The sequence below is a fragment of the Engraulis encrasicolus genome, chromosome 14 (genome assembly GCF_034702125.1).
Source record: "Engraulis encrasicolus isolate BLACKSEA-1 chromosome 14, IST_EnEncr_1.0, whole genome shotgun sequence".
NCBI classification, from domain to species: domain Eukaryota; kingdom Metazoa; phylum Chordata; class Actinopteri; order Clupeiformes; family Engraulidae; genus Engraulis; species Engraulis encrasicolus.
Genome location: NC_085870.1, coordinates 7,655,374 through 7,681,096, shown reverse-complemented (window position 1 = coordinate 7,681,096; position 25,723 = coordinate 7,655,374). Strand labels below are relative to the sequence as shown.

Here is a 25,723-nt window from a genome sequence, read left to right as displayed (position 1 = left end):
ACACCCCCACACAGGTAAAAGTATTCCCATTAAGGGCATTATCACATGTAACACAAAATCTGTTATTTATCTGATTACGTGCCCATGTGGAAAGTCATATGTTGGAAAAACTAGTAGGGAGTTAAAAGTACGCATTGCAGAGCATCGCAGCACTATTCGCTGTAAAAACCTTAACTATCCAGTAGCTGCGCATTTTGTGGAAGCTGGCCATTCGGTCTCTGCACTAAGATACATAGGGATTGAGAAGGTATCTCTGCCTAGACGGGGGGGTAACCTAGAACGTTTACTATCTCAGAGAGAAAATTATTATATCCACTCTCTTAAGACATTGGTTCCCTTTGGTCTAAATGTGGAATTTGAATTAAAATGTTTTCTCTAGGTAGACTCAATCTTATTGTGCAGATCATCTGGCCTTTGGTGATGGGTGTCAAGATGAGACAATACTTTTCATGACGGCCTCTAGTGGCCTGATCTAAAAATTACAAGTGTTGCTCTCACTTTGCCTTCCCATCACGTAATGTATATAGTTTACCTGGGATTTGGATCTCTTGCACTCACAGGGGCTGGTGTATCACTATGTGTTTTTGTTTTTCTTTTAATTTTTATAAATTGTCTTACCTCTTTTTGACATTACTGCCAATTTGTAAAGAAAACATACTGTAATCAAGATGAAATTTCACCTTGTCTGGCAGGTGTCACTGAACTGATTAACCGGCTGCTGTCAGCCAATCACAAACCAGAGGACAATTTATAAGGGGTGTCTTCACTTTGCTTTTGTAAAACTTGAGAAAGGCCATACGGGCCGAAACGTTGTTTGTCAATAAATTGCAGCACGATGGACTAGAGTGTGCGGTACCTTCTTCTATCAAATCGCTCTATAGATAACACACATACATGCACACACGGCATACACAGGTCACACACATCTTATTGGTTTTTTTCCTTCCTGCACAAGGTTTTAATGTTATAGGAAGTATGTTTTAAGATAGCATATAATTGTAATTGTACATTTGTATACTTTATATTTTGTATAACTAGGTGTATTCTTGTATATTCTAGGTGATTTTTTTATTTGAATAGTTGAATAGCCTGATCAGGGACTGAGGTTGCAAATTAGCCATCTAGCTACAAACCTTTTATGTATTCACATCTGCAAGCTGTGTCTTGGCCTTGTCTTGTCATGTTTGTAGTAATGTGCACGGCATTGTCCCTGCTAAATAAACTACAAATAAATAAATAACTAAATGTACTTAACTGGCATCTTTTGCATGAGTTTCAGTTGTATGGCACTTGTAGAATTTTCTTCCTGCTCTGTATTCAATTTGTATCATCAAGCTTGTGATTATGGCCTGAGGATTAAACCACTGTTTAGTGCTTAGTGTGTCATGTACAATGTGTGGCCTCGCCTCATTATTTTTTTTATGATGCTTTTGTATCCCAGACACGATGATGTGATTTTATGTGCCTTTGGCAGTGTTTTGATATGAACGGAGATTCTGCCGCAGTGTTGGTTTTGGATTGTCTCATCAAATTGATTTTCTTCCAAATGAAGTATTAATGTTTGTGTTTTGACTGCTTTTGTAGGGCGAGGTCCAGGCTCTCTTTCTCAGGCACGAGGGCTATCTGGGAGCTATTGGAGCTTTCCTCAAAGGAGCAGAGGAGGACAGTGAGTTTTCATTTTCACACAAGCCCCCTGTTTTCTTAAAGGGACACTGTGCGAGATTTTTAGTTGTTTATTTCCGGAATTCATGTTGCCCATTCACTAATGTTACCCTTTTCATGAATACTTACCACCACCATCAAATTCTAAGTATTCATTATGACTGGAAAAATTGCACTTTTCACACATGAAAAGGGGGATCTTCTCCATAGTCTGCAATTTTGAGTTTCCAAAAATTGCCATTTTTAGCTGCAAAAATGATTCTACTTGGACCATACTAGAAAATATTTGTTTATTACTTAGTAAACTTTCATGTAAATATCAATTTTGGCGATAGCCAACCCAGTTTCAATGAGCAGCATAGTTGCTGTACCTTTTTTGACCATTTCCTGCACAGTGTCCCTTTAAAGCTTTGGTGTATAGTAAGCGTTATAGTCGTTTTAGCAAACATGTTTATCCAAAGCATATCAGACAAGAATACAGTACAGCAGTATCCAAGAGTGAAATATTAGAGCTATGAAACTGTGTGTGAATTCCCGTGGTCTTCCTGGTAATGAGTTTGTCCCTCAGCGTTTGTTTACATGATCTACCCGGGCCACATAACCCGATACTAGTCCATCTACAAGTATGCCTGCTTAATCAGACAGCTCAAGCATCCTAGTGAAACCAAACTGGCAACGTTGTGCAATGCCGCACTTATCACCAAAAGGCCCACAAATAATGACAATTCAGCAGCTAGAAAGCGTGTAATGGTGGGGAATGCAGAGAAAAAACGAGGGGGAGGAATATGTGTTTACACACATGATGCTTGGTGCAAAAATGCTACGGTGGTACAGAGACACTGCTCTCCACTAGTGGAGTTCATGATCATCAAGTGCAGACCCTTCTATTTACCAAGAGAAATATCCGCCATTCTACTGGTCGCAGTTTACCTCGCTCCTAGCAACACCAACAGCGTCAGAAGCGAGGCACTGAACGAGCTGCATCGGGGAATCAGTGAACAACAAGATGCACACCCAGATGCCTTCACAGTGGTCATGGGAGATTTCAACCACGGAAATCTCAAAACAGTACTTCCAAAATTTCACCAACAAGTTAACTTTCCAACAAGAGGACAAAACACCCTGGACTTTGTTTATACCCCAAAACAAGGAGCATACAAGGCAAAGCCCATCCCCCACATCGGCCTATCAGACCACCTAACGATTCTGCTACTGCCAGCCTACAGACAAAAGGTAAAACTCACCAAACCAGCTCTGAAGGAGGTGAGAAAATGGCCAGAGGGAGCCGTGTCACGACTACAAGACTGCTTTGAAACCACAGATTGGGACATGTTCAAAACAGCTGCCACCCACAGCAACCACATTGACATTGAGGAGTACACAGACACCGTGACCTCCTACATCACAAAATGCATTGATGATGTTACAGAAATAAAACGCATCGCCACCAGGGCCAACCAGAAGCCATGGTTCACAGGAGACGTTCACAGACTGCTGAGGGCCAGAGACAAAGCCTTCAGAGCAGGAGACGTAGCTGGCCTAAAAGCAGCAAGGGCAAACCTGTCCCAGGGCATCAGGAAAGCAAAAAAGGAATACTCGGACAAAATAACAACACACTTCAAAGACAGCAGAGATGCACAGAGCCTGTGGCAGGGCATACAGGCCATCACGGACTATAAGCCCGCACCACGAAGCTGTGACAACAACACCTCTCTGCTAAACGACCTGAACAGTTTCTTTGCCCGTTTTGAAGCACAAAATGACACTCAACCACAGAAAACTCCCCCTCCCCCCCATGATCAACCCCTGTACCTGTCCTCTGCCAGTGTGAAGAGGACACTGGCCACCATCAACCCACGCAAAGCAGCTGGCCCAGACAACATACCTGGCCGAGTGTTGAAGGATTGTGCAGAAGAGCTGAAGGATGTCTTCACAGACATCTTTAACATCTCTCTGGAGCAAGCAGTCGTCCCATCACTTTTCAAAGCTGCTACCATCATACCCGTGCCGAAGAAATCATCACCATCATGCTTCAATGACTACCGTCCTGTAGCACTGACGCCCATAATCATGAAGTGCTTCGAACGGCTAGTCCTGTCACACATCAAAGCCACCCTACCCCCACCCTGGACCCCTACCAGTTCGCATACCGAGCCAAGCGATCCACGGAGGATGCAATCTGCTCTGCCCTCCATCCAGCCCTCACCCACTTGGACAATAAAGACTCATATGTGAGAATGCTGTTCATTGACTTCAGTTCAGCATTCAATACCATAATACCACAACAACTCATCAGAAAACTGGACAAACTAGGTTTCAGCACCTCCCTCTGCAACTGGCTGCTGGACTTCCTGATGCAGAGACCACAAGCAGTACGGGTAGGGAAAAACACCTCAAGCACCCTGACCCTGAGCACGGGGGCTCCGCAAGGTTGTGTTCTCAGCCCCCTGCTGTTCACGCTGCTGACACATGACTGCACAACGACCCACAGCACTAACCATCTAGTGAAGTTTGCGGATGATACAACACTGGTGGGCCTCATCACTAAGGGCGATGAGACCCACTACAGAGAAGAAGTAGACCTGCTGGCCAGATGGTGCAAAGACAACAACCTCCTGCTGAATGTCAACAAGACCAAGGAGATTGTTGTCAACTTTCAGAGGGTCCAAAAACAACTGCCACCACTGACCATCGACGGTGATGCTGTGGAGAGAGTGAGCAGCACCAAGTTCCTTGGAGTGCACATCAGCGACGACCTCTCTTGGACCACCAACACTACATCACTGGCGAAGAAGGCTCATCAGCGTCTCTACTTCTTGCGCAAACTAAAGAAGGCAAGTGCTACACCCTCCATCATGACAACATTCTACAGAGGAACCATAGAGAGCGTCGTGTCCAGCTGCATCACAGTGTGGGGAGGAAGCTGCACGGAGAAAAACAGGAAGACACTCCAGCGTGTTGTGAACACAGCGAAGAAGATCATTGGAGTACCACTCCCCTCCCTGCAGGACATTTACACTGCACGCCTCACCCGAAAAGCACTGATGATCATCAAAGACACAAGCCACCCTGCACACAAACTGTTCAGCCTCCTGCCCTCTGGAAAGAGGTACAGGCGCCTCCGTTCCCGTACCACCAGGCTTGCAAGCAGCACGATGCATCGAGCAATCAAGATACTGAACACTCAACCCACTCTCCCTTCACTGTCAGCCTCTAGCCAGCCAGGCCACTGACAACGCTCCCCCCCCTCATCCCCACCACCATATCTGCGACTGAACATTCCACCTGCACTACTACATCTGTGACTGAACTTTCAACCTGCACTAACTCAAAACATGCACACACACACACACACACACACACACACACACACACACACACACACACACACACACACACACACACACACACACACACACACACACACACACAAGCACACTGCACTTTCTGCACAAAACCCAAACATACACACACTGACACACAACTCATACTCACACACATACACACACACACACAGGTACACACACACAGACGCACACCGCACTTTCTACCTGCACTAAACACACACACACACACACACACACACACACACACACACACACACACACACACACAAACACACACACACACACACACACACACACACACACACACACACACACACTGCTGCTGGTGTATTTAATAAAACCTTTTTTAATTATTTATTTTCTTCAAATGCTACTATTACTATGTCAGAACGCTATAAAGGACTTTTAGAAAAAGCACAACAAAATACCTCCTCTTAATGTATGTTCTCTACAAGTCTTCTGTTGTCCAGTCTTGCACTTTAAATGTCTGTATGAGCAATGTCTACGTCCATACTGTCTATGTCCATGTATGAGTACTGTCTATGTCTATACTGTCTATGTCCTTACCTAGATTAGTCTATGTCTGCATGGGAGAGCAAGAAACGCAATTTCAAATTCTTTGTATGACCAGTGCATGTAAAGAAATTGACAATAAACTTGACTTGACTTGATGTGATGTGATGTGATGTGATGTGATGTGATGTGATGGGAAGGAGCGTGGAGACTGTCTTGGCCCATTTCCTCTCTTGACTAGCAACCTTGTGTTAAAGTCTAATTAAAGTAAGCTGAACTCAGCAGAGAACTGTCTTTTCAAATAATTCTCAAAGACCTGCTTTTTCAGCTGGGATTTTTAAAGGCAGATCTTGGCCTGTGTGTGTGCGTGCGTGCGTGCCCGTGCGTGCGTGCCCGTGCGTGCCCGTGCGTGCGTGCCCGTGCGTGCCCGTGCGTGCCCGTGCGTGCCCGTGCGTGCCCGTGCGTGCCCGTGCGTGCCCGTGCGTGCCCGTGCGTGCCCGTGACCTTGTGGCCTACACCAGTGGTTCCCAACCTTTTTCCTCAGGGACCCATGTTTTTTACCATTGTAAGCTTTGGCAACCCAACCGCGCGAGCGCCCGCACAACAGGGAATCACATGATACCCTTTCCCGCGAAAACTCATTTTAGTTATTGTATTCCTCAATTCATCTTTGGTCAAACATAGAATAAATGTTTATGTATTTAGTTTCTTCTATTAGTTAAATAAATGCTTTGTCATTTATTCAACATGGGCTATGGTATTTCAAATTAAACCTCTTAAAATCAAGAAGGCTTTGCGACCCTCTGTGGATCTTTGGCGACCCGTAGGTTGGGTCGCGACCCATAGGTTGGGAACTACTGGCCTACACAGAACTCCTCTGCTGATTGCAGTGAGTTGACAGTGTGTGTGCGTGTGCGTGTGCGTGTGCGTGTGTGTGTGTGTGTGTTTTAGACCCCAACCAGTACAGCTGGGGAGAGAACTATGCAGGGAGCTCCGGCCTCATGAGTGTCTCTCCAGACATCAATCCCATGCAGAGAGCACGCAGCGGAACCGTACGTCGCGCACGCACACACACACACACACACACACACACACACACACACACACACACACACACACACACACACACACACACACACACGCACAGCTTTCGCACAGCTTTCAGCCAGTAGGACTGAAGGCGCAGAAGGCACATGAGTATTACAGTGACAGGATGAAACGGCAGCATGAACCTGTACTGTCAAAACAATGTCTTCACTCACGGTAAGTAGGGCGGATTATTTGTTTGTCATCAAGATTAGTCACTTCACGGTTTATCCAGGAAGTTTCACCTCCAATGCTTTAGTGACAGCCTGAGGTAAAGTTATGCAAAGTAAATGGAAACCGTGAATAAAACCCCTTTGTTCTGCACAATTGGCCGCAGGTAAATTGGGGGCATGGTTGCAATGTAGGCTATTGCAATGAAAAAGCATGAAGAACTATCAAATTTTACAAGGGTTGGGCAGATTGACACCATCAAAGCACATGCTATAGGGCAGGGGTTCCCAACCTTTTTCAACTTGGGGCCCACTCGAAATTGTCAAAAATGCCCACCTCTGACCCAATTGAGAATAAAACTCAAATAAATCAACAGCAACACACACCAAAATATGATTATTATTTTTGGAAAATGATTTCAAGGCCCACTTGGAATACCTTCAGGGCCCATATGTTGGGAACCACTGCTATAGGGTGTAGTTGTACGCAGTTTGCTTTGGGCTTCCACAGAACTCTGGATTCATGTAATGATTCCAATCTCATTCTCCATTAATCCCTTTCCTAAGCTCGAAGCAAAATTGTCATGCCTTGTGACTTTTTGTGAGAATTTAGTGAGGATTGTAACGAAACAATCCTGAGTAAATTCTCACAGTAAGTCAAAAGGCATCAGAATTTTGCTGTGAGCTAAGGAAAGGGACAATCTGCTTGAAAGAGGAGCCTGTAGGGTAGAGTCCTGTGAGGTGATTGTGAACATGTGATGTCCATGCCTTTGCCGAAGATCTGTTTTCTTTCTTTGCTAACCTTATCCATTTTCATCTCTTCTTTTTTTAACACACCATGCTGTCTTCTTCAATTATTTCCTTTCCTCCCTCTTCCATTTGCCCCAATCAGTTCCCAGTAAGTACTTGTCCAGTGTTTCGTGTGTCAGTTTGCAGTGCCGAGTGGACGACTGTGTTTGTTTTATGTTTGTTATCCTGGACCCCGTTTCTCGAAAGCATCCTTGCTAACCAGTTAGCAACTTACTAAGTTTCCAACGGGAAATTGCATAGTAACAAAGTAAGTTGCTAAATTAGTTAGTAATGACACTGTCGAGAAACGCACCCCTGCCTTTTGCTTGCTAACTTGTCTTCGTATTAACAAGGCCTATAGCACAGTTGCATAGGGCTTAGCCTTACCTCCGTATATGTACACAGTTTTGCTGGCTTTACTAATGATGTGGTTTTGCTATTGGGATAAATCTTGATGTGTAGTGAGCGCTGTGTTTGGAGTGGATTGTGAAGTGGGAGCTTGTGTGTGCTCTCTGTCGTTTTCTCTCTCTCTCTGTCTCTGTCTCTGTCTCTGTCTGTCTCTCTCTCTCTCTCTCTCTCTCTCTCTCTCTCTCTCTCTCTCTCTCTCTCTCTCTCTCTCTCTCTCTCTCTCTCTCTCTCTCTCTCTCTCTCTCTAATCTGCTGTGTGCATTCTTGTGTGAATGCTCTTAAAAAGGAATATGTTGAACGTGCTTAAGTTGTGAAGATGGTTGCTTAAAAGCTTCATGGAACCCAGATACTTCATAGTAAATACAGTAAATAGCACATATGCCGTATTCATTTTGCAGCAAACGAACATCCAAAGCTACAGCTTTACTTAAGATTTAAACTTCAGCACCATAATCCATTATAATTCAAGTGGAAATGGGAAAGTTTACGTATGTGCAACACGATCCATCTAAGCTCGGGGAAGAGGCAAGGGGTCAAACATTGCTTAAGTGGTGATAAATAAAATCATTGAGGGCTATATTGGTCTCTGTGAGGGCAACTGTCTTTCTTGCAACATGATCCTGTTGTGAGGAAGGTGTGTGTGTGCGTGCGTGCGTGCGTGCGTGCGTGCGTGCGCACAATCGTTCACAGTATGTTTGTCATCTTCGAGCCTTTGAATGGAATGGGAACACAAAGCTCACATCATGTTGCACAACCACTCTTAACTGCCATCTCCGCTGGTCATCTTCCTGTCCTCATAAATCCTTGTGTGTGAATTTCGAGTGTGGAATTTCCTGCTTCAACACGTAAAAATCTCAACAGTTAATGTACAAGTCAAAGCATCCCTGTGTGTTCACTGGTACTGTTAACCCTTTGAGGAGTGCCATCACAAATATGTGATTAGAACTTTGTTCAGTTGTTTAGTTCTCATTATGATGTCATAAGGACTTGGCAAGATTTTCAACACAGACTATGGGAGCTGTAGAGTGTTCAAGTAAAATTCTAGAAGAACCTTTAGAATTTCCTTACTCCTCAAGCATATGTGTGGGATGATAAACAAAAGGCATTTGACCGGGTCATTCTGTATGCCACGGCACCCTCATACCATGTGGGAATGCACGTTTGTCCCCTAACACAACATGTTTTATTATATACTGTAAGCTTATATGGGTCAATGGCGTTTTAGTAGTAGCACATGACGGGGTGGTGCAATCACAGCTAATGCCGCTATTGTATGGATTTTTTGTTTGTTTGTTTACTTTTTGTAGGTTATCTAAGATGCATATTCATTGCATTGTTGATACATCTTCTTTCTTATTTTCCACCCTACATGGAAAAATTAAATGTCGTCACCTACAGCAGTTCCTAAGTAATTTGAAGGTGTTTACCAGGGGGGGGCGCTTGCTCCCCACCTCCTCCTTATTCTCCACTGTTTGACATGCTGGAGATGGGCTGATAGATGCATGCTATATAGATGATCTATGCTGATAGATGCTTTAGATGCTATATGCTCTTCTCTATACATACTTTGTCTTCTTTCAGTGTGGCACTCTCCCTTCCTCCTTGAATCTTTCCTTTTGGCTCTATGCATCTGTTTTATTGCCTTACTTTGAACGTTTCTACATTGGGCTCGTTTACATGATGTTTTTAATTCTGAATTAATAATTCTGAATTAAATCATTTTGTCGAGTTTACATTGCGCTTTCATTTCATTCCAAAATTGAAAGTGTTTACATGGTGTTTTCAAAGTTTTATTCTGAATTAAATTGAGTTAATTCTAATTTAAATGTACAATGTAAACAAAGCCATTGTGTGCTTGAAGTGGGTTGATCAGACATCCAATTGATGGAAAAAAAATGTAGCCCCCCTCATCGTGAAAGTAGCCCATCCTTGATCAAGAGGATAGACAATACTCTGATTGTCCCCCCCCATCCTCCCCTCCCCCCCACCCCCACCCTCTGCAGTTTGAGAGAGAGAGGTTCCATGGCCCATTGTTTTCGGGTTCTATTATTGCAAGGGGGAGGACGGGGGGATGGGAATCCCCCTTTAGGCAGACCTAGGCAGACCTAAGGACTGTTCTATTCAATGCTAGGAGTATTATGACACGCCCCTTTAGGCAGACCGGAACCTGGTCATGTTAGGTGCCCATAGCAAGCTATTACATTGGCATATCTCTATATACTTAAAGAATCTCTGCCCCCCACCCTCTGCAGTTTGACATGCTGGAGATGGACCGTCTGGAGAGGCAGCTGGTGAACCTGCCACTGCTGCAGGACCCTTCCTCCTACGTGCCCGACACCGTGGACCTCACAGAGGACTCCCACGCCAGGGAGTACTGGCTCTACTGCTTCGAAGAGGCGCTCGATGGGGTACCGCATGACATGTCTCTCTTTCTGTCTATCCCCCCCCCCCTTCTTTCTTCTTTTTCTTCCTCCGTTTCCTTTTGATACCTCGTTTTTGCTCTCTGATCCACATTGTTGCCCTTCTTCTTTTGCGCCCGTTATTTATCATTTCATTTTTTATTTTATTTTTATGCAAAAGTGATTAAAAAAGTGGTCTTGATCAGGGAGTGTTCATGGGATTTGCTGTGTGCTTACAGACATAAGCAAGTTTGAAATGGTCTCTCTCTCTCTCGCTCTCTCTCTCGCTCTCTCTCTCTCTCTCTCCATGTCTCAGGTAGTGAAGCGGGCGCTGGCCAGTCAGCCTGACATGCCAGAGGCAGCAGAGCGAGCCGAGAAGTTCCGGCAGAAGTATCTACACAAGCTCCAAACCCTTCGACAGCAGCCCTTGTACGTAACACGGCACATTATACACGCACACAAGATTTTTGGGCAAATGTCTGGCGAACAATGGCAAACTTCTTGCCAAAGGTTTGCCATTGTTCGCCAAAATGTTGGCTAACTTCTGGGAAACTTCTGGTGAACTTATGGCAAACTTGAGGAAATTCGGGCGAACTTGGGTTGGGCTTGTATAGCTAATGGATAGCATTTGTTCTCACCACACGGGGTGCAGTTGCCACAGAGCAGTGCCTAGAACACCCGTACATTACATGAATGCATAACACATTAAGAGAAGGGAAGGGGGGGGTGGGTAGACATGGACCAGACAGGCAGACGGGTGACATTATTAACGAAACTTAATAACAACATGGGCAGAGGTAAGGGAAAAAAGTCTCTTGCCATCAAATTATGGGGGGCACAATATGGATCATATTGTTTACATTTTTTTTACAAACATCACATACACATGAAGACACCACAACAGGCTGGTTATTTCAAACTTGTGGCAAAATATTCTGGCAAACTCAACTGCTTGCCAAATATTAACCAAGAGCTTACTGCCAACCAGCGGCAATTCTTTTACTTTTGTGAGGGCACATTGGAACCACATTGTGGATTTTCAGGAAGATACTGTGCCGGGGGGAAGGCAAAGTTGTTCTTTCTGAGACACTGCTGAGAAATCCTGACATGTGAATGATGTGGCTTTAAGTGTGTGCTGTTGTATTCCTCTGTTGTTATCTGCAGTGCTTATGGCTCCTTGACTGTCCGAAGTCTGCTGGACACCAGGGAGCACTGCTTAAATGAGTTCAACTTTCCTGACCCCTACTCAAAGGTAGGAGTTTCTTCTCTCTGTCTCCCTGTCTCTCTCTGTCTCTATGTATCTCTGTCTGTCTGTCTGTCTGTCTGTCTGTCTCTCTCTCTCTCTCGCTCGCTCACTCGCTCTCTCGCTCACTCGCTCACTCGCTCACTCGCTCACTCACTCACTCGCTCACTCGCTCATTCACTCCCACTCACTCATTCACACACACACACACACACACACACACACACACACACACACACACACACACACACACACACACACACACACACACACACACACACACACAAACTAAACTGTAGCTTATTTAAGTCTCCCATTTTGTAGATGATCACACCATGGATGTTTATTTTGATTTTCTTCTCCACAAACATGTCTTTATTCTACCCCAATAATGATGGTTTGAAGTCATCCAGTCAGTAAACAACCAAAGCAATAGAGAAGTTCAGCAGCTGCAGCAATTTTGCCACAGAGGTGGGCTTGCAGAACTGCAGTGCCAGCATCACCACTCCACCATCTCCATCATAAATTGCCCAAAATAAAATATGCGGTCACTACTGCACCCCCACCACAAAAACTAAAACCCTACACTGTTTTGCTTCCTGTGCGTCCTTCAGATAAAGCAGCGTGAGAACGACCAGGCGCTGAAGTACTACCAGAAGGTGGTGAAGAGCCTGGAGGAGCTGAGCTGGGAGCAGAGGCAGTTCGCCCTCGTCAGGGGCCTGCTGGCGGGCAACGTCTTCGACTGGGGGGCCAAGGCCGTCTCCGAGTGAGTTGGAAGGTTTGAACAGCAGGGAGGAGTGAAGGGGAAGGCGAAGCGTTTGTGTTTGACGTGAAGGCGTACGTGGAATGATAAACAAGGAGTTGGATGGATGGATGGATGGATGGATGGATGGATGGATGGATGGATGGATGGATGGATGGATGGGTGGGTGGGGGTGAAGGAGGTGATGAGTGTTCCTGTTTGAGGTGAGCGTGTGAGTTAAATAGTTGTGAGTTAAATGAATGACTCGTTGTGGTGGGGTTGGAGGTAAATGTGGTCATGTTTTTATTTTAAAAAAATGTCTTTTTTTTAGATGTTAGTGGTTTGTAAAGGTTTTTTTAAAGGCCCTTTGTGCCTTAATTGCTTATAGGGCAATCAAGAGTTTGGCAGGAAGAGAATGGGAGGGAGAGATCGGGCATGGCTGGCATGGGCATGCAGGGCAATATGTGTGGGGGGGTGGGGTGGGGGTGCTTGGTGAGCTAGGATTTAATGTCATTCATGGACTTGACAGTGTGAGATTCAATGAACCAGCTCATCCTAATTAACACATCCATTAATCCAGGTTAATGAGCAAATAAGTGAAATAACCAGTGTTGTGAGAGCACAGGCAGAAAGAAAACTTAAGCATGACTGCATGGAGCTGTTTACACTTACATGGATATTTTTGAAAACGCATTGGCTTTGGCCTTTCGTTTACACGTAGACAGAATTTTAGAAAGTGCATCTCAAAACGCTTAAACGGTTGTAAAAAAAAATATCCCATTTAGGGGACTAAAACGCAGGAGTTTTTATCTTTATCCACATGTCGTGTTTATGTAACTGTAAGCAGATAAAAAAATATCCGCATTTAAAAATATCCGCATACGTGCAAGCAGCGCCTCAGTCCAGTTTTTCCGTCTCTGGCGACAGGAAGTGAATGGGAGAAAGAGATGGGGAGGATCGGGCAATGATCTTGAGCAGGAATCTAACCCAGGTGTTCGGTGAAGCAGCATTAGCCATTTGATCCACGGTCAGGCTCAGATTGTTTATGTTTGAGGTGAAGGTGTGAATGAAACCAAAGATGAGGAGTTGGATGGATAGATGGGTTAGCTACATCTTTTGACTGGGGGGGATTGAAGAGTGTATGTAAGTACATGTTTACAGCCTTTCTACTAGCCACAGTTTTGTTGTCAGTATTTTATTACAAGTATTTTCTTTACCATGGTACATCTAAACTCAGAAAATGAAGTGATAAAACAAGATTATCAGTGCTATGAGCATAGTGTGTTAAATGAAACTACCTATATTAAACAAATGGAATCTGAATGATCTTTCCTGAACTTCAATATAACACAAGGGGCTAAAACATATAGGCATACAGGATATAGGCTACTGAGATATGCCATTGCCAAGAATAAGTTTCCTGCCAAAGTGGCTAGTGAGAAATTATGACTAGCCACAGGCAAGTTTGACTAATTTTTGGGCAGTTGGCAGTGTCAAAGCCCTTGTGAAGATGTGAGTAGAATGCAAGATGAGGCGTTGGATGCATAGATGGGGTCAGCCGTGGCCTAGTGGTTAGAGTTGGTCTTTCAATCTAGGGGTTGCCGGTTCGAATCCCCCCTGACCTCTCCCTGCACGTCCATCCATGGCTGAAGTGCCCATGAGCAAGGCACCTAACCCCACATTGCTCCAGGGACTGTAACCAATACCCTGAAAAATAATAGTTGTAAGTCGCTTTGAACAAATGAAAGCGTCAGCTAAGTGAAATGTAATGTAAATGTAATGTAATAGATAGATCAGTCAATCTGTTTTATTGATCCTTAGGTGGGAAATCAAAGAGGGTTAGAGAGGAGATGAATGAAGAGAGAGGAAAAGAGTGTGGAGTTGAAGTGAAAGGCTGGTGAGTGCAACACAGAGGGCAACATATTGCCTTTGCTATTGACTGAACTCCATCAACTTGCTTCTGATTCTGAATCTCTGCAGTGTTCTGGAGTCAGACCCGGGATTTGGTTTTGAACAGGCAAAGCAGCAGCTACAGGGTAAATGACATAAGCTACACTACACTGCTGCATGTTTTGTTCCATGTTTATTTGAATCATATTGTATTCACCATAATTGCCATGAACAAAATAGTAATGATTCTTTTCATTACTCTATATTTTTGTAGAAAGACCCTGGCTTGTGGATGCATACAATCAATGGATCGAGCGGCTGAAGGTATTTAAATAATCACTATGTCTAGTTGGTCAATTATTACACAATATTACATTACACTTGCAGCAGTTAACATAAACCACGCTACAGATAGGGAAGAGTTTAGATCAGTTGATTTGTTGCAAATTGTAAATGACCATAATCTATTATCCAAAGTATCACATGACAAGTGTACATAGTACAGTGGTATGAGTAAGTGTGGGCACCCTTTTGGAAAATCATGACATGAGTTTATCTGTTGTTGAGCTTTTGAAGCACCAACATATGAATGATGTATTTTTTGAAGCAACATATGAATTATGTATTTTTGAATCAGTTATGTATTTTACATATTTTAGATATATTTATATTTATAATTTATATTTTACCAGTATATTCTGATACTGGTAAATGCGCCACTAGGCCATTTTGGTCTTAAATATGTTAAACTGTGATTTCTTTGTGTTGTTGACCCTGTGACGTGGTCTCCTTGGAAACCTGTGATTGAGTTCCATGCCTGCTGGCTTTGTTTTGCAGGGAGCGCCTCATAAATGTGCCTTGTTTTTCGTAGATAATAGTGGCATAGACATCATATTGGGAGTTTTCCCTTTTGTTAGAGAACTCCTCATCCGTGGCACACAGGTAAGGTTCTAGAATCTTCTTTTCCTTCTTGTTGGAGCTTTCCTATTACAGGTCCTTTTCAAATAATTAGCATATTGTGTTGAAGTTCATTTTTCCCCCATAATGTAATGATAAAAAGTAAACTTTCATATGTTTTAGATTCATTGCACACCAACTGAAATATTTCAGGTCTTGTATTGTTTTAAAACCCAAAATTCAGATCTCAAAAAAATTGCATATCATGAAAGGTTGTCTAAACAAGCTATTATCCTAATCATCTGAATCAACAAATTAACTCTAAACACTGGTAAAAGCTTCCTGAGGTTTAAAAAGTCCCTGCCTGGTTCATTACTCAAAACCACAGTCATGGGTCAGACTGATGACCTGACTGTGTTTAACATTGAAGTCAATGGCAGTGACATTGCATGAGGGTTATGGAAGCCCAGATATCCTTGATGCTTAGCTATCAGCTGTTTTTTGTTGTGTGATCTGGTGACCCACACTTCCCTCTTCTTTATACCCCATAGATTTCTATACCACGCTTAGGTATTTTGGTGATTATGGACATTCTAAATTACCAGACAGAACATTCCATTGACTTTCAATGGGGTTTCATTTCTGGCAAACTACAATGTCCATAACCACCAAAGCACCAAAACGTGGTATGGAAATCTATGGGGTATAATGAAGAGCGCCTGTGGCGCAGCGCGCTAAGACCCCCACATTTGGGCTTACATTGCCTACGGGGACCCCAGTTCGAATCCAGCCGGTGGTCATTTCCCGACCCTGCCCCATCTCTCTCTCCCAATCGTTTCCTGTCTACTCTCACACTGTCCTATAATAATAAAGGCCAAAAATAATAATTTAATAATAATAATAATAATAATAATAATTGCATTTGTATAGCACTGTTTCATACAAGGCATGCAACTCAAAGTGCTTTACAAATGGGAAAAAAAACATCATTGTTAGAGATGGATTTAAAAGGAGAGGAAGAGAGGAGAGGCAGAAATAGCAGGAAGGTAGAGGAAGAAGAGACAGAAAGAGATTGTAGAGTCCCCCAAAAATACTTAAAAAAATAATAAATAAACGAAACAAAAAGCCCCCATCTGAGCCGTGTTCCAGTGTCGTTCCTCTTGTCCTGAGTGGCTGTGCTGCTGTCTTATCTCTGCTCTCTGCTAGGTTGTGCTGGCCAGTAACTCCGCCCCGGCTCTGAACGACGTGACCAATGGCGAGCTGCAGATTCTGACGGAGCGGATCGCCGGCATGGACCCCGTGATACAGTGAGTGCTGAGCACGGTCGGCGCAGCAGGCACACTGTGCAGCGTTGTGCAGAGTTGCATTAGTCAGCTATTTTTGTTGTTGTCGTCGTTGTTGTTTTTGTTTTAATTTAGTTGTGAGCTGTAGGGTATTGATCTGAGCACAACGCCTGCCCTTCACCCCCCCCCCCCCCCCACACACATTTGTCCAGTCAAGAAGCTCCCGTTAAGGTTGGCAGCGTATCTCCACAGTAAGACATGAAGAGATGTCTCTCTCTCTCTCTCTCTCTCTCTCTCTCTCTCTCTCTCTCTCTCTCTCTCTCGCTCTCTCTCTCGCTCTCTCTCTCTCTCTCTCTCTCTCGCTCTCTCTCTTCTCTCTCTCTCTCTCTCTCTCTCTCTCTCTCTCTCTCTCTCTCTCTCTCTCTCTCTCTCTCTCTCTCTCTCTCTCTCTCTCTCTGGCACCTGCTGTGCTGACTGGCTTGGCCTGTGTTGACAGGTGCAGAGAGCTAGTTCCACGTGGAGTGGAGGAGGAGGAGGAGGAGGAGGAGAAGCGGGTGGTGGGTGGTGTGGGTGCCATGGTGTCAGGCATAGAGTGTGCCCTCTGAAATGAAGTGAGACACCTTTGTCTTGCCTGGGGACAGCCAGCAGGCCCTCAGTCTGATCAGTGACACAGGAGGGAGAACAGCTGATAAAAGCCATCGACTGGGTGATAACGGGTATACCAACACCTTCTTTTACCGTCCAGATGCTGTGCAGATGGCTTCAAGCTAAAGGTTAGCCTGGCAAACTGGCTTGGCTTGCCTAAAGCCATTTGGTAATAGAAATGCACTGTTGTTGAGAGATGCTTTGATTTGAAGCTTGTTCGTGCATTACTTCTAATCATCAATTGTTTCCAGTTATTTACTGGTTGATGAAACAAAACATAACTAAAATAAGTTTGCTTTCCCAAGTTAACCCCCCCCCAGAATGACAACTACTGACTGACTCAACTTAGTCATATGATATATGCGGCCCAGGTAATAACATGCAATTGCAATTGGTCTTTGCTTGGGAAAGATGTTTTTTTATATATATAATTAATGGCTTATGGTGCATGCTGGTATCCTATTAGGGTGACCAAAATGAAAACCTATGTTTGTCCGTTGGTTTTTAGTGGTACCCATGCATTTTTCCTTTGCCTGGCAGGTCTGCTGTGAGGGAAGACAGACTGACCTTGGTACAGAGTGGTTCCAGCTCACCCTGCCTGGACTTGAGGTAAAAACAACTAATTTATTACATGGCGGTTCCACAGTGGAGGAACATGCATGATTGGGAAGTAATGCATTTTGTTACATACTGTATTTCCGTTGAGCATTAAAGTGATATTGTACCATTTTTGGAAAAAAATTCCCTCACTCATACAAACCCCAACTCCGATGAAGTTGGGACGTTTGGTGAACAGTGAATAAAATTAAAATGCTATCATTTTCAAAACATTCAATCTATTCATTAGATGGAGAATAGTGAAAAGACAACATATTAAGTGTTAAAACCGAGAAACAAGTCCGACAGGCGGACAACAGATGCGTCCGTCTATGCCCGTTCTGAACCTTTTTTGCCCAAACGCCCCCTTGGCCTCCTCATAACCTGTCAAGGCAATTTATCAATAAGCCTACCATGTACTGTATAAGCCTGGATTTGAAAAAGTACCATAGGATTTTAAGTGTTGGGCAAGTTACTGAAAAACTGTAATGCATTGCTGATTACATGTTACTGTCTTTTCAAAATAATCCCTTACACTACATTTAGCAATGTGGGGACCTAAGGCGAATTTAGCTTAGGGGGGCCATCGGTCCATCCCATATCACATTTTTTTTAACATAAAAATCTCTATTTTTTGTTAGGCTATTTTTTTTTTAATCACGATTTTTTATTTAAAAAAAATAAATAATTACAAACATAAAAAACAGGCAAACATTACAATGAATTACAATGAAACATTTCAATGAATAGGCTATTTGCAATTTTGCATAGGCCTACATTAAATAAACTAAAATGTGAAATTCTCTTTTCACTTTAATATGAGAGCAGTGATGTCCCCCCCTCACTGAAGTGTTATTTCATGTGTGTGCATGATGCTGTCACCTATTTGAAGTGACGTTGATGTTGGATTTCATGGAATACTTTTAAATGCCGCTTTGGGAAGAAAACAGTTGCAGGCGTTTGCGTTTTCACGTGGATATTGTCTTCGTGGACCGTAACAGACAAACCGTAAGTTCCATAAACTAATCAATGAGACATTGGCTACGTGTACATGATGTTTTTAAGTCCGATTTAATAAATGCGATTTAAATAGATCGGATTAAGAGTTATTTTGCGATGTGTATACATGGCACTTTCACTTAAATGCGATTAAACGTCAGGGGAAAATAAAGCATTGCGATTGGACTGAGGACGCACGTGCTGAGCGAGCCAAATAAGGCACGGGGGCGTGGTTCAATGCCACCGAGATGCAGGTCATCTTCCCCACGAAAATCGTTGCCTCAGGCGGACTGAAATCACAACATTTCCCCTTTCTCCTGGATCATTTACAATGCTACATTGGCTACCCTGTTAGCATAGAAAAACGAGTGGTCAAATGGTAATGTGGAGTAACTTTGTTGTGCTTCATTACTTTGTGGGGCACTTTTACATCAATATATGGAAGCCACAACATTTATAGTCGCTTAGGGACTTTAAATAAGCAAAACTTTCATGTGAAAAATCAACAGGAAGTGCCGCCATGTTTTTCTCACTGGCAAAGAGCTTTTGGTTTGCACGCATGAGCTCCAGGCCAAAACTGAGCGACTGCCACCTTGTGGACACAAGAGGGAATCACAATTCAGAAACCCATCACGGGAGGGCGGACGGACGGACGGACGGACGGACGGACACCAAAGCCTCTTATAGAGATGCGTGGGACGCATCTAAAAAATATTGTTTTGGGGGACATATGTACTCATTTCTAATTTGATAAATCCAACACGTCTCAAAAGAGTTGGGACGGGGATCAGTGAAATTTAGTAAACATCCAAATAAGATAAAACAACAAAGAAGAACATTTCAAAATGAATTGTACTGACGGACAATATAGGTGTCCAGGTATAAGATCATCACAGAGAGGCTGAGTCACTCAGAATTAAAGATGCAAAGGGAATAATTACCATAGTTATTACATACATTTTTGAATTCCCTTTGATTTAGCATGATTGAGTGTATATAAGACATATTTTTGTTAATAAAATCATTGTATAGGTTCATGACATCATGAAATATATATTGGCTGTAGTCTCACTCTAGCACTCCAGGAATTAGAGCTATTGAAAATTGACCATATTAAGAATGCTTAATGCATGAAAATGATACAGGGGTGTAACATTCTCCTAAGCACATGAGCTCACTTGAAATAGACCCAGAAGACATGGGAAACTGTCCTTTGCTTACAGAAGTCAGCAGAAGCTGTAGAAGTCCATTCTTTTTGACAATAATAGAGCATTGCACATCCTGTGCTACAGTGAAAATGGACCATCCAACTTGTGTTAGTGCTAGCTTCAAAAGTCAGCCTCCATGATGGCATGCGGGTGCAGTAGTGCATTGGTTAAGATGTTGTCACTCATCTGTAGAGTGAAATACAGTGTTGAATGGTATGAATGGGTTTTAAACAACATGAAAAGCCACTCATGCATTATATTTTGAAGGGAGATCTTCGATTACTGCCACATAGTAAGGTCAAATTGCATTCTCTACTATGTTTTAACAGTTTGGCTCCATCATAAGGACCAGCAGGTGATAAAATGGTGGGTTTTTGGTCAAGACCTGTTACACTGTAAGCACTACAGAAAGGAAAACATTGCAAAACATGACAAGGAATACACCCACCATTTAAGCTGGTGAAATCATGTCCAAGATAGGAATTAACACTGTTTTTTATATAAAATCATCTCATCGGTTAATGTATTTAACTGGTAAGTGTTGTCTTTTGTTTTGTTTTTAGTCTTTCTCGACATTTGCTGCCATTTATTGTCCCCGTCCCAACTCTTTTGAGACGTGTTGGATTTATCAAATTAGAAATGAGTACATATGTCCCCCAAAACAATATTTTTTCTCGGTTTTAACACTTAATATGTTGTCTTTTCACTATTCTCCATCTAATGAATAGATTGAATGTTTTGAAAATGATAGCATTTTGATTTTATTCACTGTTTACCAAACGTCCCAACTTCATCGGAGTTGGGGTTTGTATAAACGATTGTCCATTCCCTAAGCCCCATCTTTGCTGTCTCAACTAGAGATCCTAAATCTTAAATCCCTTTTCTACTTCTGCAGTTGTCTGGATTGTCTCTCTCTCTCTTACACATTGTCCTCAGGCCTGCAGTAGAGTTAAGGTCAACATTTATAACGATCGTTCCACCCCCATATCTTGTGTCTAATAATCCTGTCTGAAATCTTTATTTTCCCAAACCCCTTTACTCCACTCCTGCAGCCGCCTGGACAAGGTGCTGGCCACGGTGGTGCGCGAGCGGCGTGCGGACCTGGTGGTGATCGAGGGCATGGGACGCGCCATCCACACCAACTACTATGCGGCGCTCAGCTGCGAGAGCCTCAAGCTGGCCGTCATCAAGAACTCCTGGCTGGCCGAGCGCCTCGGAGGCAAGATCTTCAGCGTGGTCTTCAAGTACGAGGTGCCGCACAAGGTTAGCACCGACACCGCCCAGGGCCAGCACTAGCGTCGGGCCCACCAGCCTTACTTGGAGACGGCTGATCCAGGGGGTTCTGGAAGAGCCCTATAATGTCAGGGGAGGAAGGTGTGGAGCTTCAAGAGAAGATGCTGTCAAAGAAGGAAGTGGGTCTTCTTCTTATTTTTGACGGAATGGAAGAAGGAAGTCCAAGGAGGGAGGAGCCACATTGACCCTGTCAGTCAAAGGAATGAGCCTGGTGTCCTAGCAAAAGGGTTGCTTAGCGACAAGCGAAGCCCTGAACCTCTTTGAAATTGAATGTTGATGGAACTCAATTGGAAACAGAATAGAGAAAAGGAAAAACCGAAATGGAAAAATTGAAATCGGTAGCCAATAAGCATACAACGGTGGCCGAAGTAATCGCAGTGGATTTATTATTTTTATCATCATCATTGTTGTTATTATTACTGCTATTATTATGATGGTGGTGAGCGTTTTCAGAGGGAGGAGTGAACGGATGGAATGATTTCCTTCTGTATCTGTGCTGGATGTGGGGTGAGAGGAGAGGAGCGGATCGGATTATTCCTTCAACATCCACTAGCTGCTGCAGCCTTCTTCACGGAGGCCCAGTGCTGCATTTTAACAGTATTCCACAGAGACGAGTAATCGTCATCTCAACCCTGTGCTGAAAATCTTTTTTTTTTTTTTTTTTTTTTCATCACAATTTTGAAAATAAGCTATTGTAATTTGTGGGGCTGATTTTAATTGTAAGGCTGTACATTGACGCCAAACGGTCACTATATCAGCACCTTGGACTGGTTTATACAGCCCTACAAAGGCAAAGTGCAGTAACTACATATTTTGCCAAAGTTGAGTTTAAGCAGGACATGGTCGTCATAACACCTCCTTCATCTTGTGACAAAGACGTTTGGTCCGAGTGTGTACCCCTTTAGAGATATTGCCATGTCAAATTTGCAACTACAACTACAACACTACAACATCCAGCCTAATACCAAGGCTTTGAAGGCTTTTTTCTCAGTTTCAGTGTTGGCGTAGTTGCTCCACTTTGCCTTTGTAGGGCCGTATAGTTTTAACTAGCTAAGGGAGGGCTTCAGTCATGGCCGCTCCTGTTGGAGGATGCTGTGTTTATTGCTGTAAAATTAAATTTGGTTGTACTGACATTTCTATGATTCTCGTTTAAACTGTCCGGGTTTTGTTCAATGATTTTCCAATGAGAAACCCCTCTGTGTTCTGTTCACAGCGTCTTCCAAAATTACAACAGATGAACAGCCGCCTCCTGGAAGGTTTTGAGATAAAACTTTATGTTCTATGAGACTCATGAAGGGCCGGAATTATTGCAGGAATTTCACGTTTTATTTTCCCACAAAGTTCTCCATAAATTGGTCACAGGTTGGTTGTAATCTACACACCGACAGATGAACAATAGCCCAATAACAGACAGTTCTCCAGGCCAATATAGGGCAATTTAATCCGAGTGAAGGTTTTTTTTTCCCATTCTGGCCCAGCTGCCTGCATTGCTGTACAGCATCTGTTCACCGTGCACCTGTTTCCATGACCTGCTTGTCTTTCTGGGATCCTGGCTGCTGTCCAGGGCAGGGGTACATTTCTGGAAAGCGTAGTTGTCAGCAGTTAGCAACTTCGGTAGTTGCCAATGGGAAATCGCATTGCAACCAACAAGGTAGCTAACATAGTTAGAAACTTTTCTTTTCAGAAATTCACCCCAGGGGCGGCGTTATAGGGAGGGCCAGCAGGGCATTTGCCCCCAGGCCCAGGGCACTCTTGTATTGGTGGCGGGGGCCCTATTGTGACCTTGGCAGGCCATATGGGGGCCCTATTGTGACCTTGGCAGGCCATATGGGGGCCCTATAAGTGTTTTGCAGGCCATATGGGGGCCCTATAAGTGTTTTGCCCTTGGGCCCTGTGTGCATTTCTTCCGCCACTGGTCCAGGGTATTGTTTTTTTTTAAGAAGAAGAAAAGGCTTTGCGTCAGCATGTTAATTATGATTTCCAGTGGCAAACGTCTTCAAAGTCTTGTATGTGTGCTAAAACCTGTGGTTTTACATTACAGTGTAAAACGGTGTTCATTGATCTAATTTTGTTTAGGTGGGGTCGGAAAAAATGTATCATAGAAAAGTCAGGCATCATCTTACACATTGAAGAATTCCTTTATAAAGGTTCATCTACGTGACATGTATGTTAATGTGAACATTGCGTTAATTAGCCTTTTATGGGAGCTGTTTTGTGTTTGGGTTTCTTTGGATTGTGGTCATCTGTGCCTGTAGAGTTTGTCGAGGTACCGGAGCCAGCCATTTTTGTTTTTGTTTATAACAGATTTGACAGGTGTCAGTGAATTTTATGAGATTTGTAACTGAATTTAGAAATGAAGAACCCAACCCACACTGTTTGTCAAAAAGCTAGTTAAACAACAACCTGTGTGCAGATTGAAACGCATTTATGTGGTGTTGTCGCTGGAAGCTACCACTAGGTGTCAGTATGTGCATGTCCTACAACGCACATATACACACTTTGTACATGCACATGAAACGTGTGCACTTGAGTCCACGTTGCCAGAGTGCATATTGTGGATGGATGTGTACTATATGTCATAGCTAATAAGTTGAGATGTTACTGTGTGATGTGGATGGATGTGCAGACAGAGTGCAGGCTTGTCATCCCCTGTCATTGGATCTGGCACAGCGGTCCAGGGGCCTATACTACAAAGCTGGTTCAGGATATGTTGAGTTGAAGTTCAGAGGCAAATCATCTATTAAAAGAGCTTCTCTTAAGAAAATGAGGACTCCAGGCTCTTCATTAGATGATTTATCTCTTAACTTAACCTTAACTTATCCTGAACTAGCTTTGTAGTATGTATAGCCCCCTGGACTGCACTTCACACAAGTGTACTGTAGCATGGCAACATGCTCCACACAGATGGAATGTATTGGGGTTTCACTTTTTGTGTTTGTGCATGTGTGCGTGTGCGTATGCGTCTGCATCCTCAGTTGGTTGTGTCAGATGTTGCGCTACAGTGACATGTGGTTGTCACCTCACCATGTTGTCTTTTTGCTCTCTGTTTATTGTTTAATCATTGTCTATCCTGTTGCCTCATCCCTCCTTGTCTACTCTCTCTCTCTCGCGCTCGCGCTCTCTCTCTCTCTCTCTCTCTCTCTCTCTCTCTCTCTGTCTCTCTCTCTGTCTCTCTCTCTGGCGCACGCACTCTCTGTCTCTGTCTCTCTCTCTCTCTCTCTCTCTCTCGCACTCTCTCTCTCTCGCACTCTCTCTCTCTCTCTCTCTCTCTCTCTCTCTCTCTCTCTCTCTCTCTTGTTTGAGCATGTGTGGATTAAGTTGATCCACACGATCTTCAGGGCTAATATGACAGGAGTTATTTGATGCTCGTGTGTGTGTGTGTGTGTGTGTGTGTGTGTGTGTGTGTGTGTGTGTGTGTGTGTGTGTGTGTGTGTGTGTGTGTGTGTGTGTGTGTGTGTGTGTGTGTGTGTGTGTGTGTGTGTGTGTGTGTGTGTGTTATGAGGGTGATTGTGTTGGTGTGTTGGCAGCACACTTGTGTACCTGATCAAGAGTAAGCTACTTGTGTCAATACTTTCAATGAAGATTGTCTGGCCTTTCTATGTCAGTGGTGACGTGCCTTCTGCCAAGTCCCTAAAGGTACGAATCTTGCTGATGAACAGTATGTAAGAAACAAACATGAGCTTAATCCGCCACGTTTGTTGATTTATTTGTTCGGTTTTGTTTTGTTTTGAGTTCTTTCCTGAAAAATTCCCCACTCTGAGTGTTGTAAGTCTGAAAACTGTGTCAGACCAAAGCTGCTGATTCTGTCCTTTATTTGTTCTTTGTCCTCCAAAGCTTTTGGTTGGTGCGTCTGTGCGTGACTGTGTGCTGTACACACAACTCTTGTGAAATATTTGTATGATCATACTGTATGTAAATCCCCTGTACGTGTGTACATATAAGCAATCCCATCTGCATATCTTGGCCTTGCGTTGAGGTGCACAGTATTTTAGCAGAACTCCTAACTTGACAATCATATGTAATTACATTCTTAAAAATATATTTTCAAAAAAAAGTGTCCACCACTTTTGGCTGTTATGTTTTTTAATTGCTCACTTTCTCTCATGAATAAACTGATTGATTGTGTAATAAAACAAAAATCATAAATCATATGGTGTGAATTGCAATGTTTTGATTTATAAACACCAGCATTGGAACGGTAAATCCATGTGCTATGGAACATCATGCGAGTCCTTGAAGTGAAACCACTTCAGTGTAGTAGGCCTATGTTGCAGAGCCAGGGACCATTGGGACTGGGACAGTGGCTTGACGGCTGAAGTAAACATCACACAATGACGGCACATACTGTGTAGAGAAAGTCGGCGTCAAATGAGTACAAACGCCTGAAGGGTGGGGTGGGTGTCGACGGCACCATCTCAGGCGCTAGTTCTGGGAGCGAGCAGCTTGGCGTTACTGAATGTGTTCATCAAAGCGTAGCCAGGGAGCCAGAGGACTGTCTGTCGTGCTTGGCGCGCCAGGAGGCGTCCGCAATTTACAGAGTATCTAGAACTAG

The 25,723-nt window shown here is 43.5% G+C and overlaps 1 protein-coding gene across 1 annotated transcript in view; it reads left to right on the top strand.

Annotated features, from left to right (window-relative positions):
- Positions 1–25,322, top strand: part of pank4 (pantothenate kinase 4 (inactive)) — a 52,748-nt gene extending 27,426 nt beyond the window's left edge. Inside the window, exons 8-19 of the mRNA XM_063214837.1 lie at positions 1,585–1,666; positions 6,474–6,574; positions 10,228–10,383; positions 10,691–10,803; positions 11,539–11,626; positions 12,232–12,383; positions 14,340–14,395; positions 14,524–14,573; positions 15,087–15,191; positions 16,353–16,453; positions 17,615–17,683; positions 20,931–25,322. Of these exons, the coding sequence (XP_063070907.1) occupies positions 1,585–1,666; positions 6,474–6,574; positions 10,228–10,383; positions 10,691–10,803; positions 11,539–11,626; positions 12,232–12,383; positions 14,340–14,395; positions 14,524–14,573; positions 15,087–15,191; positions 16,353–16,453; positions 17,615–17,683; positions 20,931–21,174 (1,317 nt within the window). The 3' untranslated portion in view covers positions 21,175–25,322. The remainder of the gene's footprint in view (positions 1–1,584; positions 1,667–6,473; positions 6,575–10,227; positions 10,384–10,690; positions 10,804–11,538; positions 11,627–12,231; positions 12,384–14,339; positions 14,396–14,523; positions 14,574–15,086; positions 15,192–16,352; positions 16,454–17,614; positions 17,684–20,930) is intronic.
- Positions 25,323–25,723: the final 401 nt, after the last annotated feature.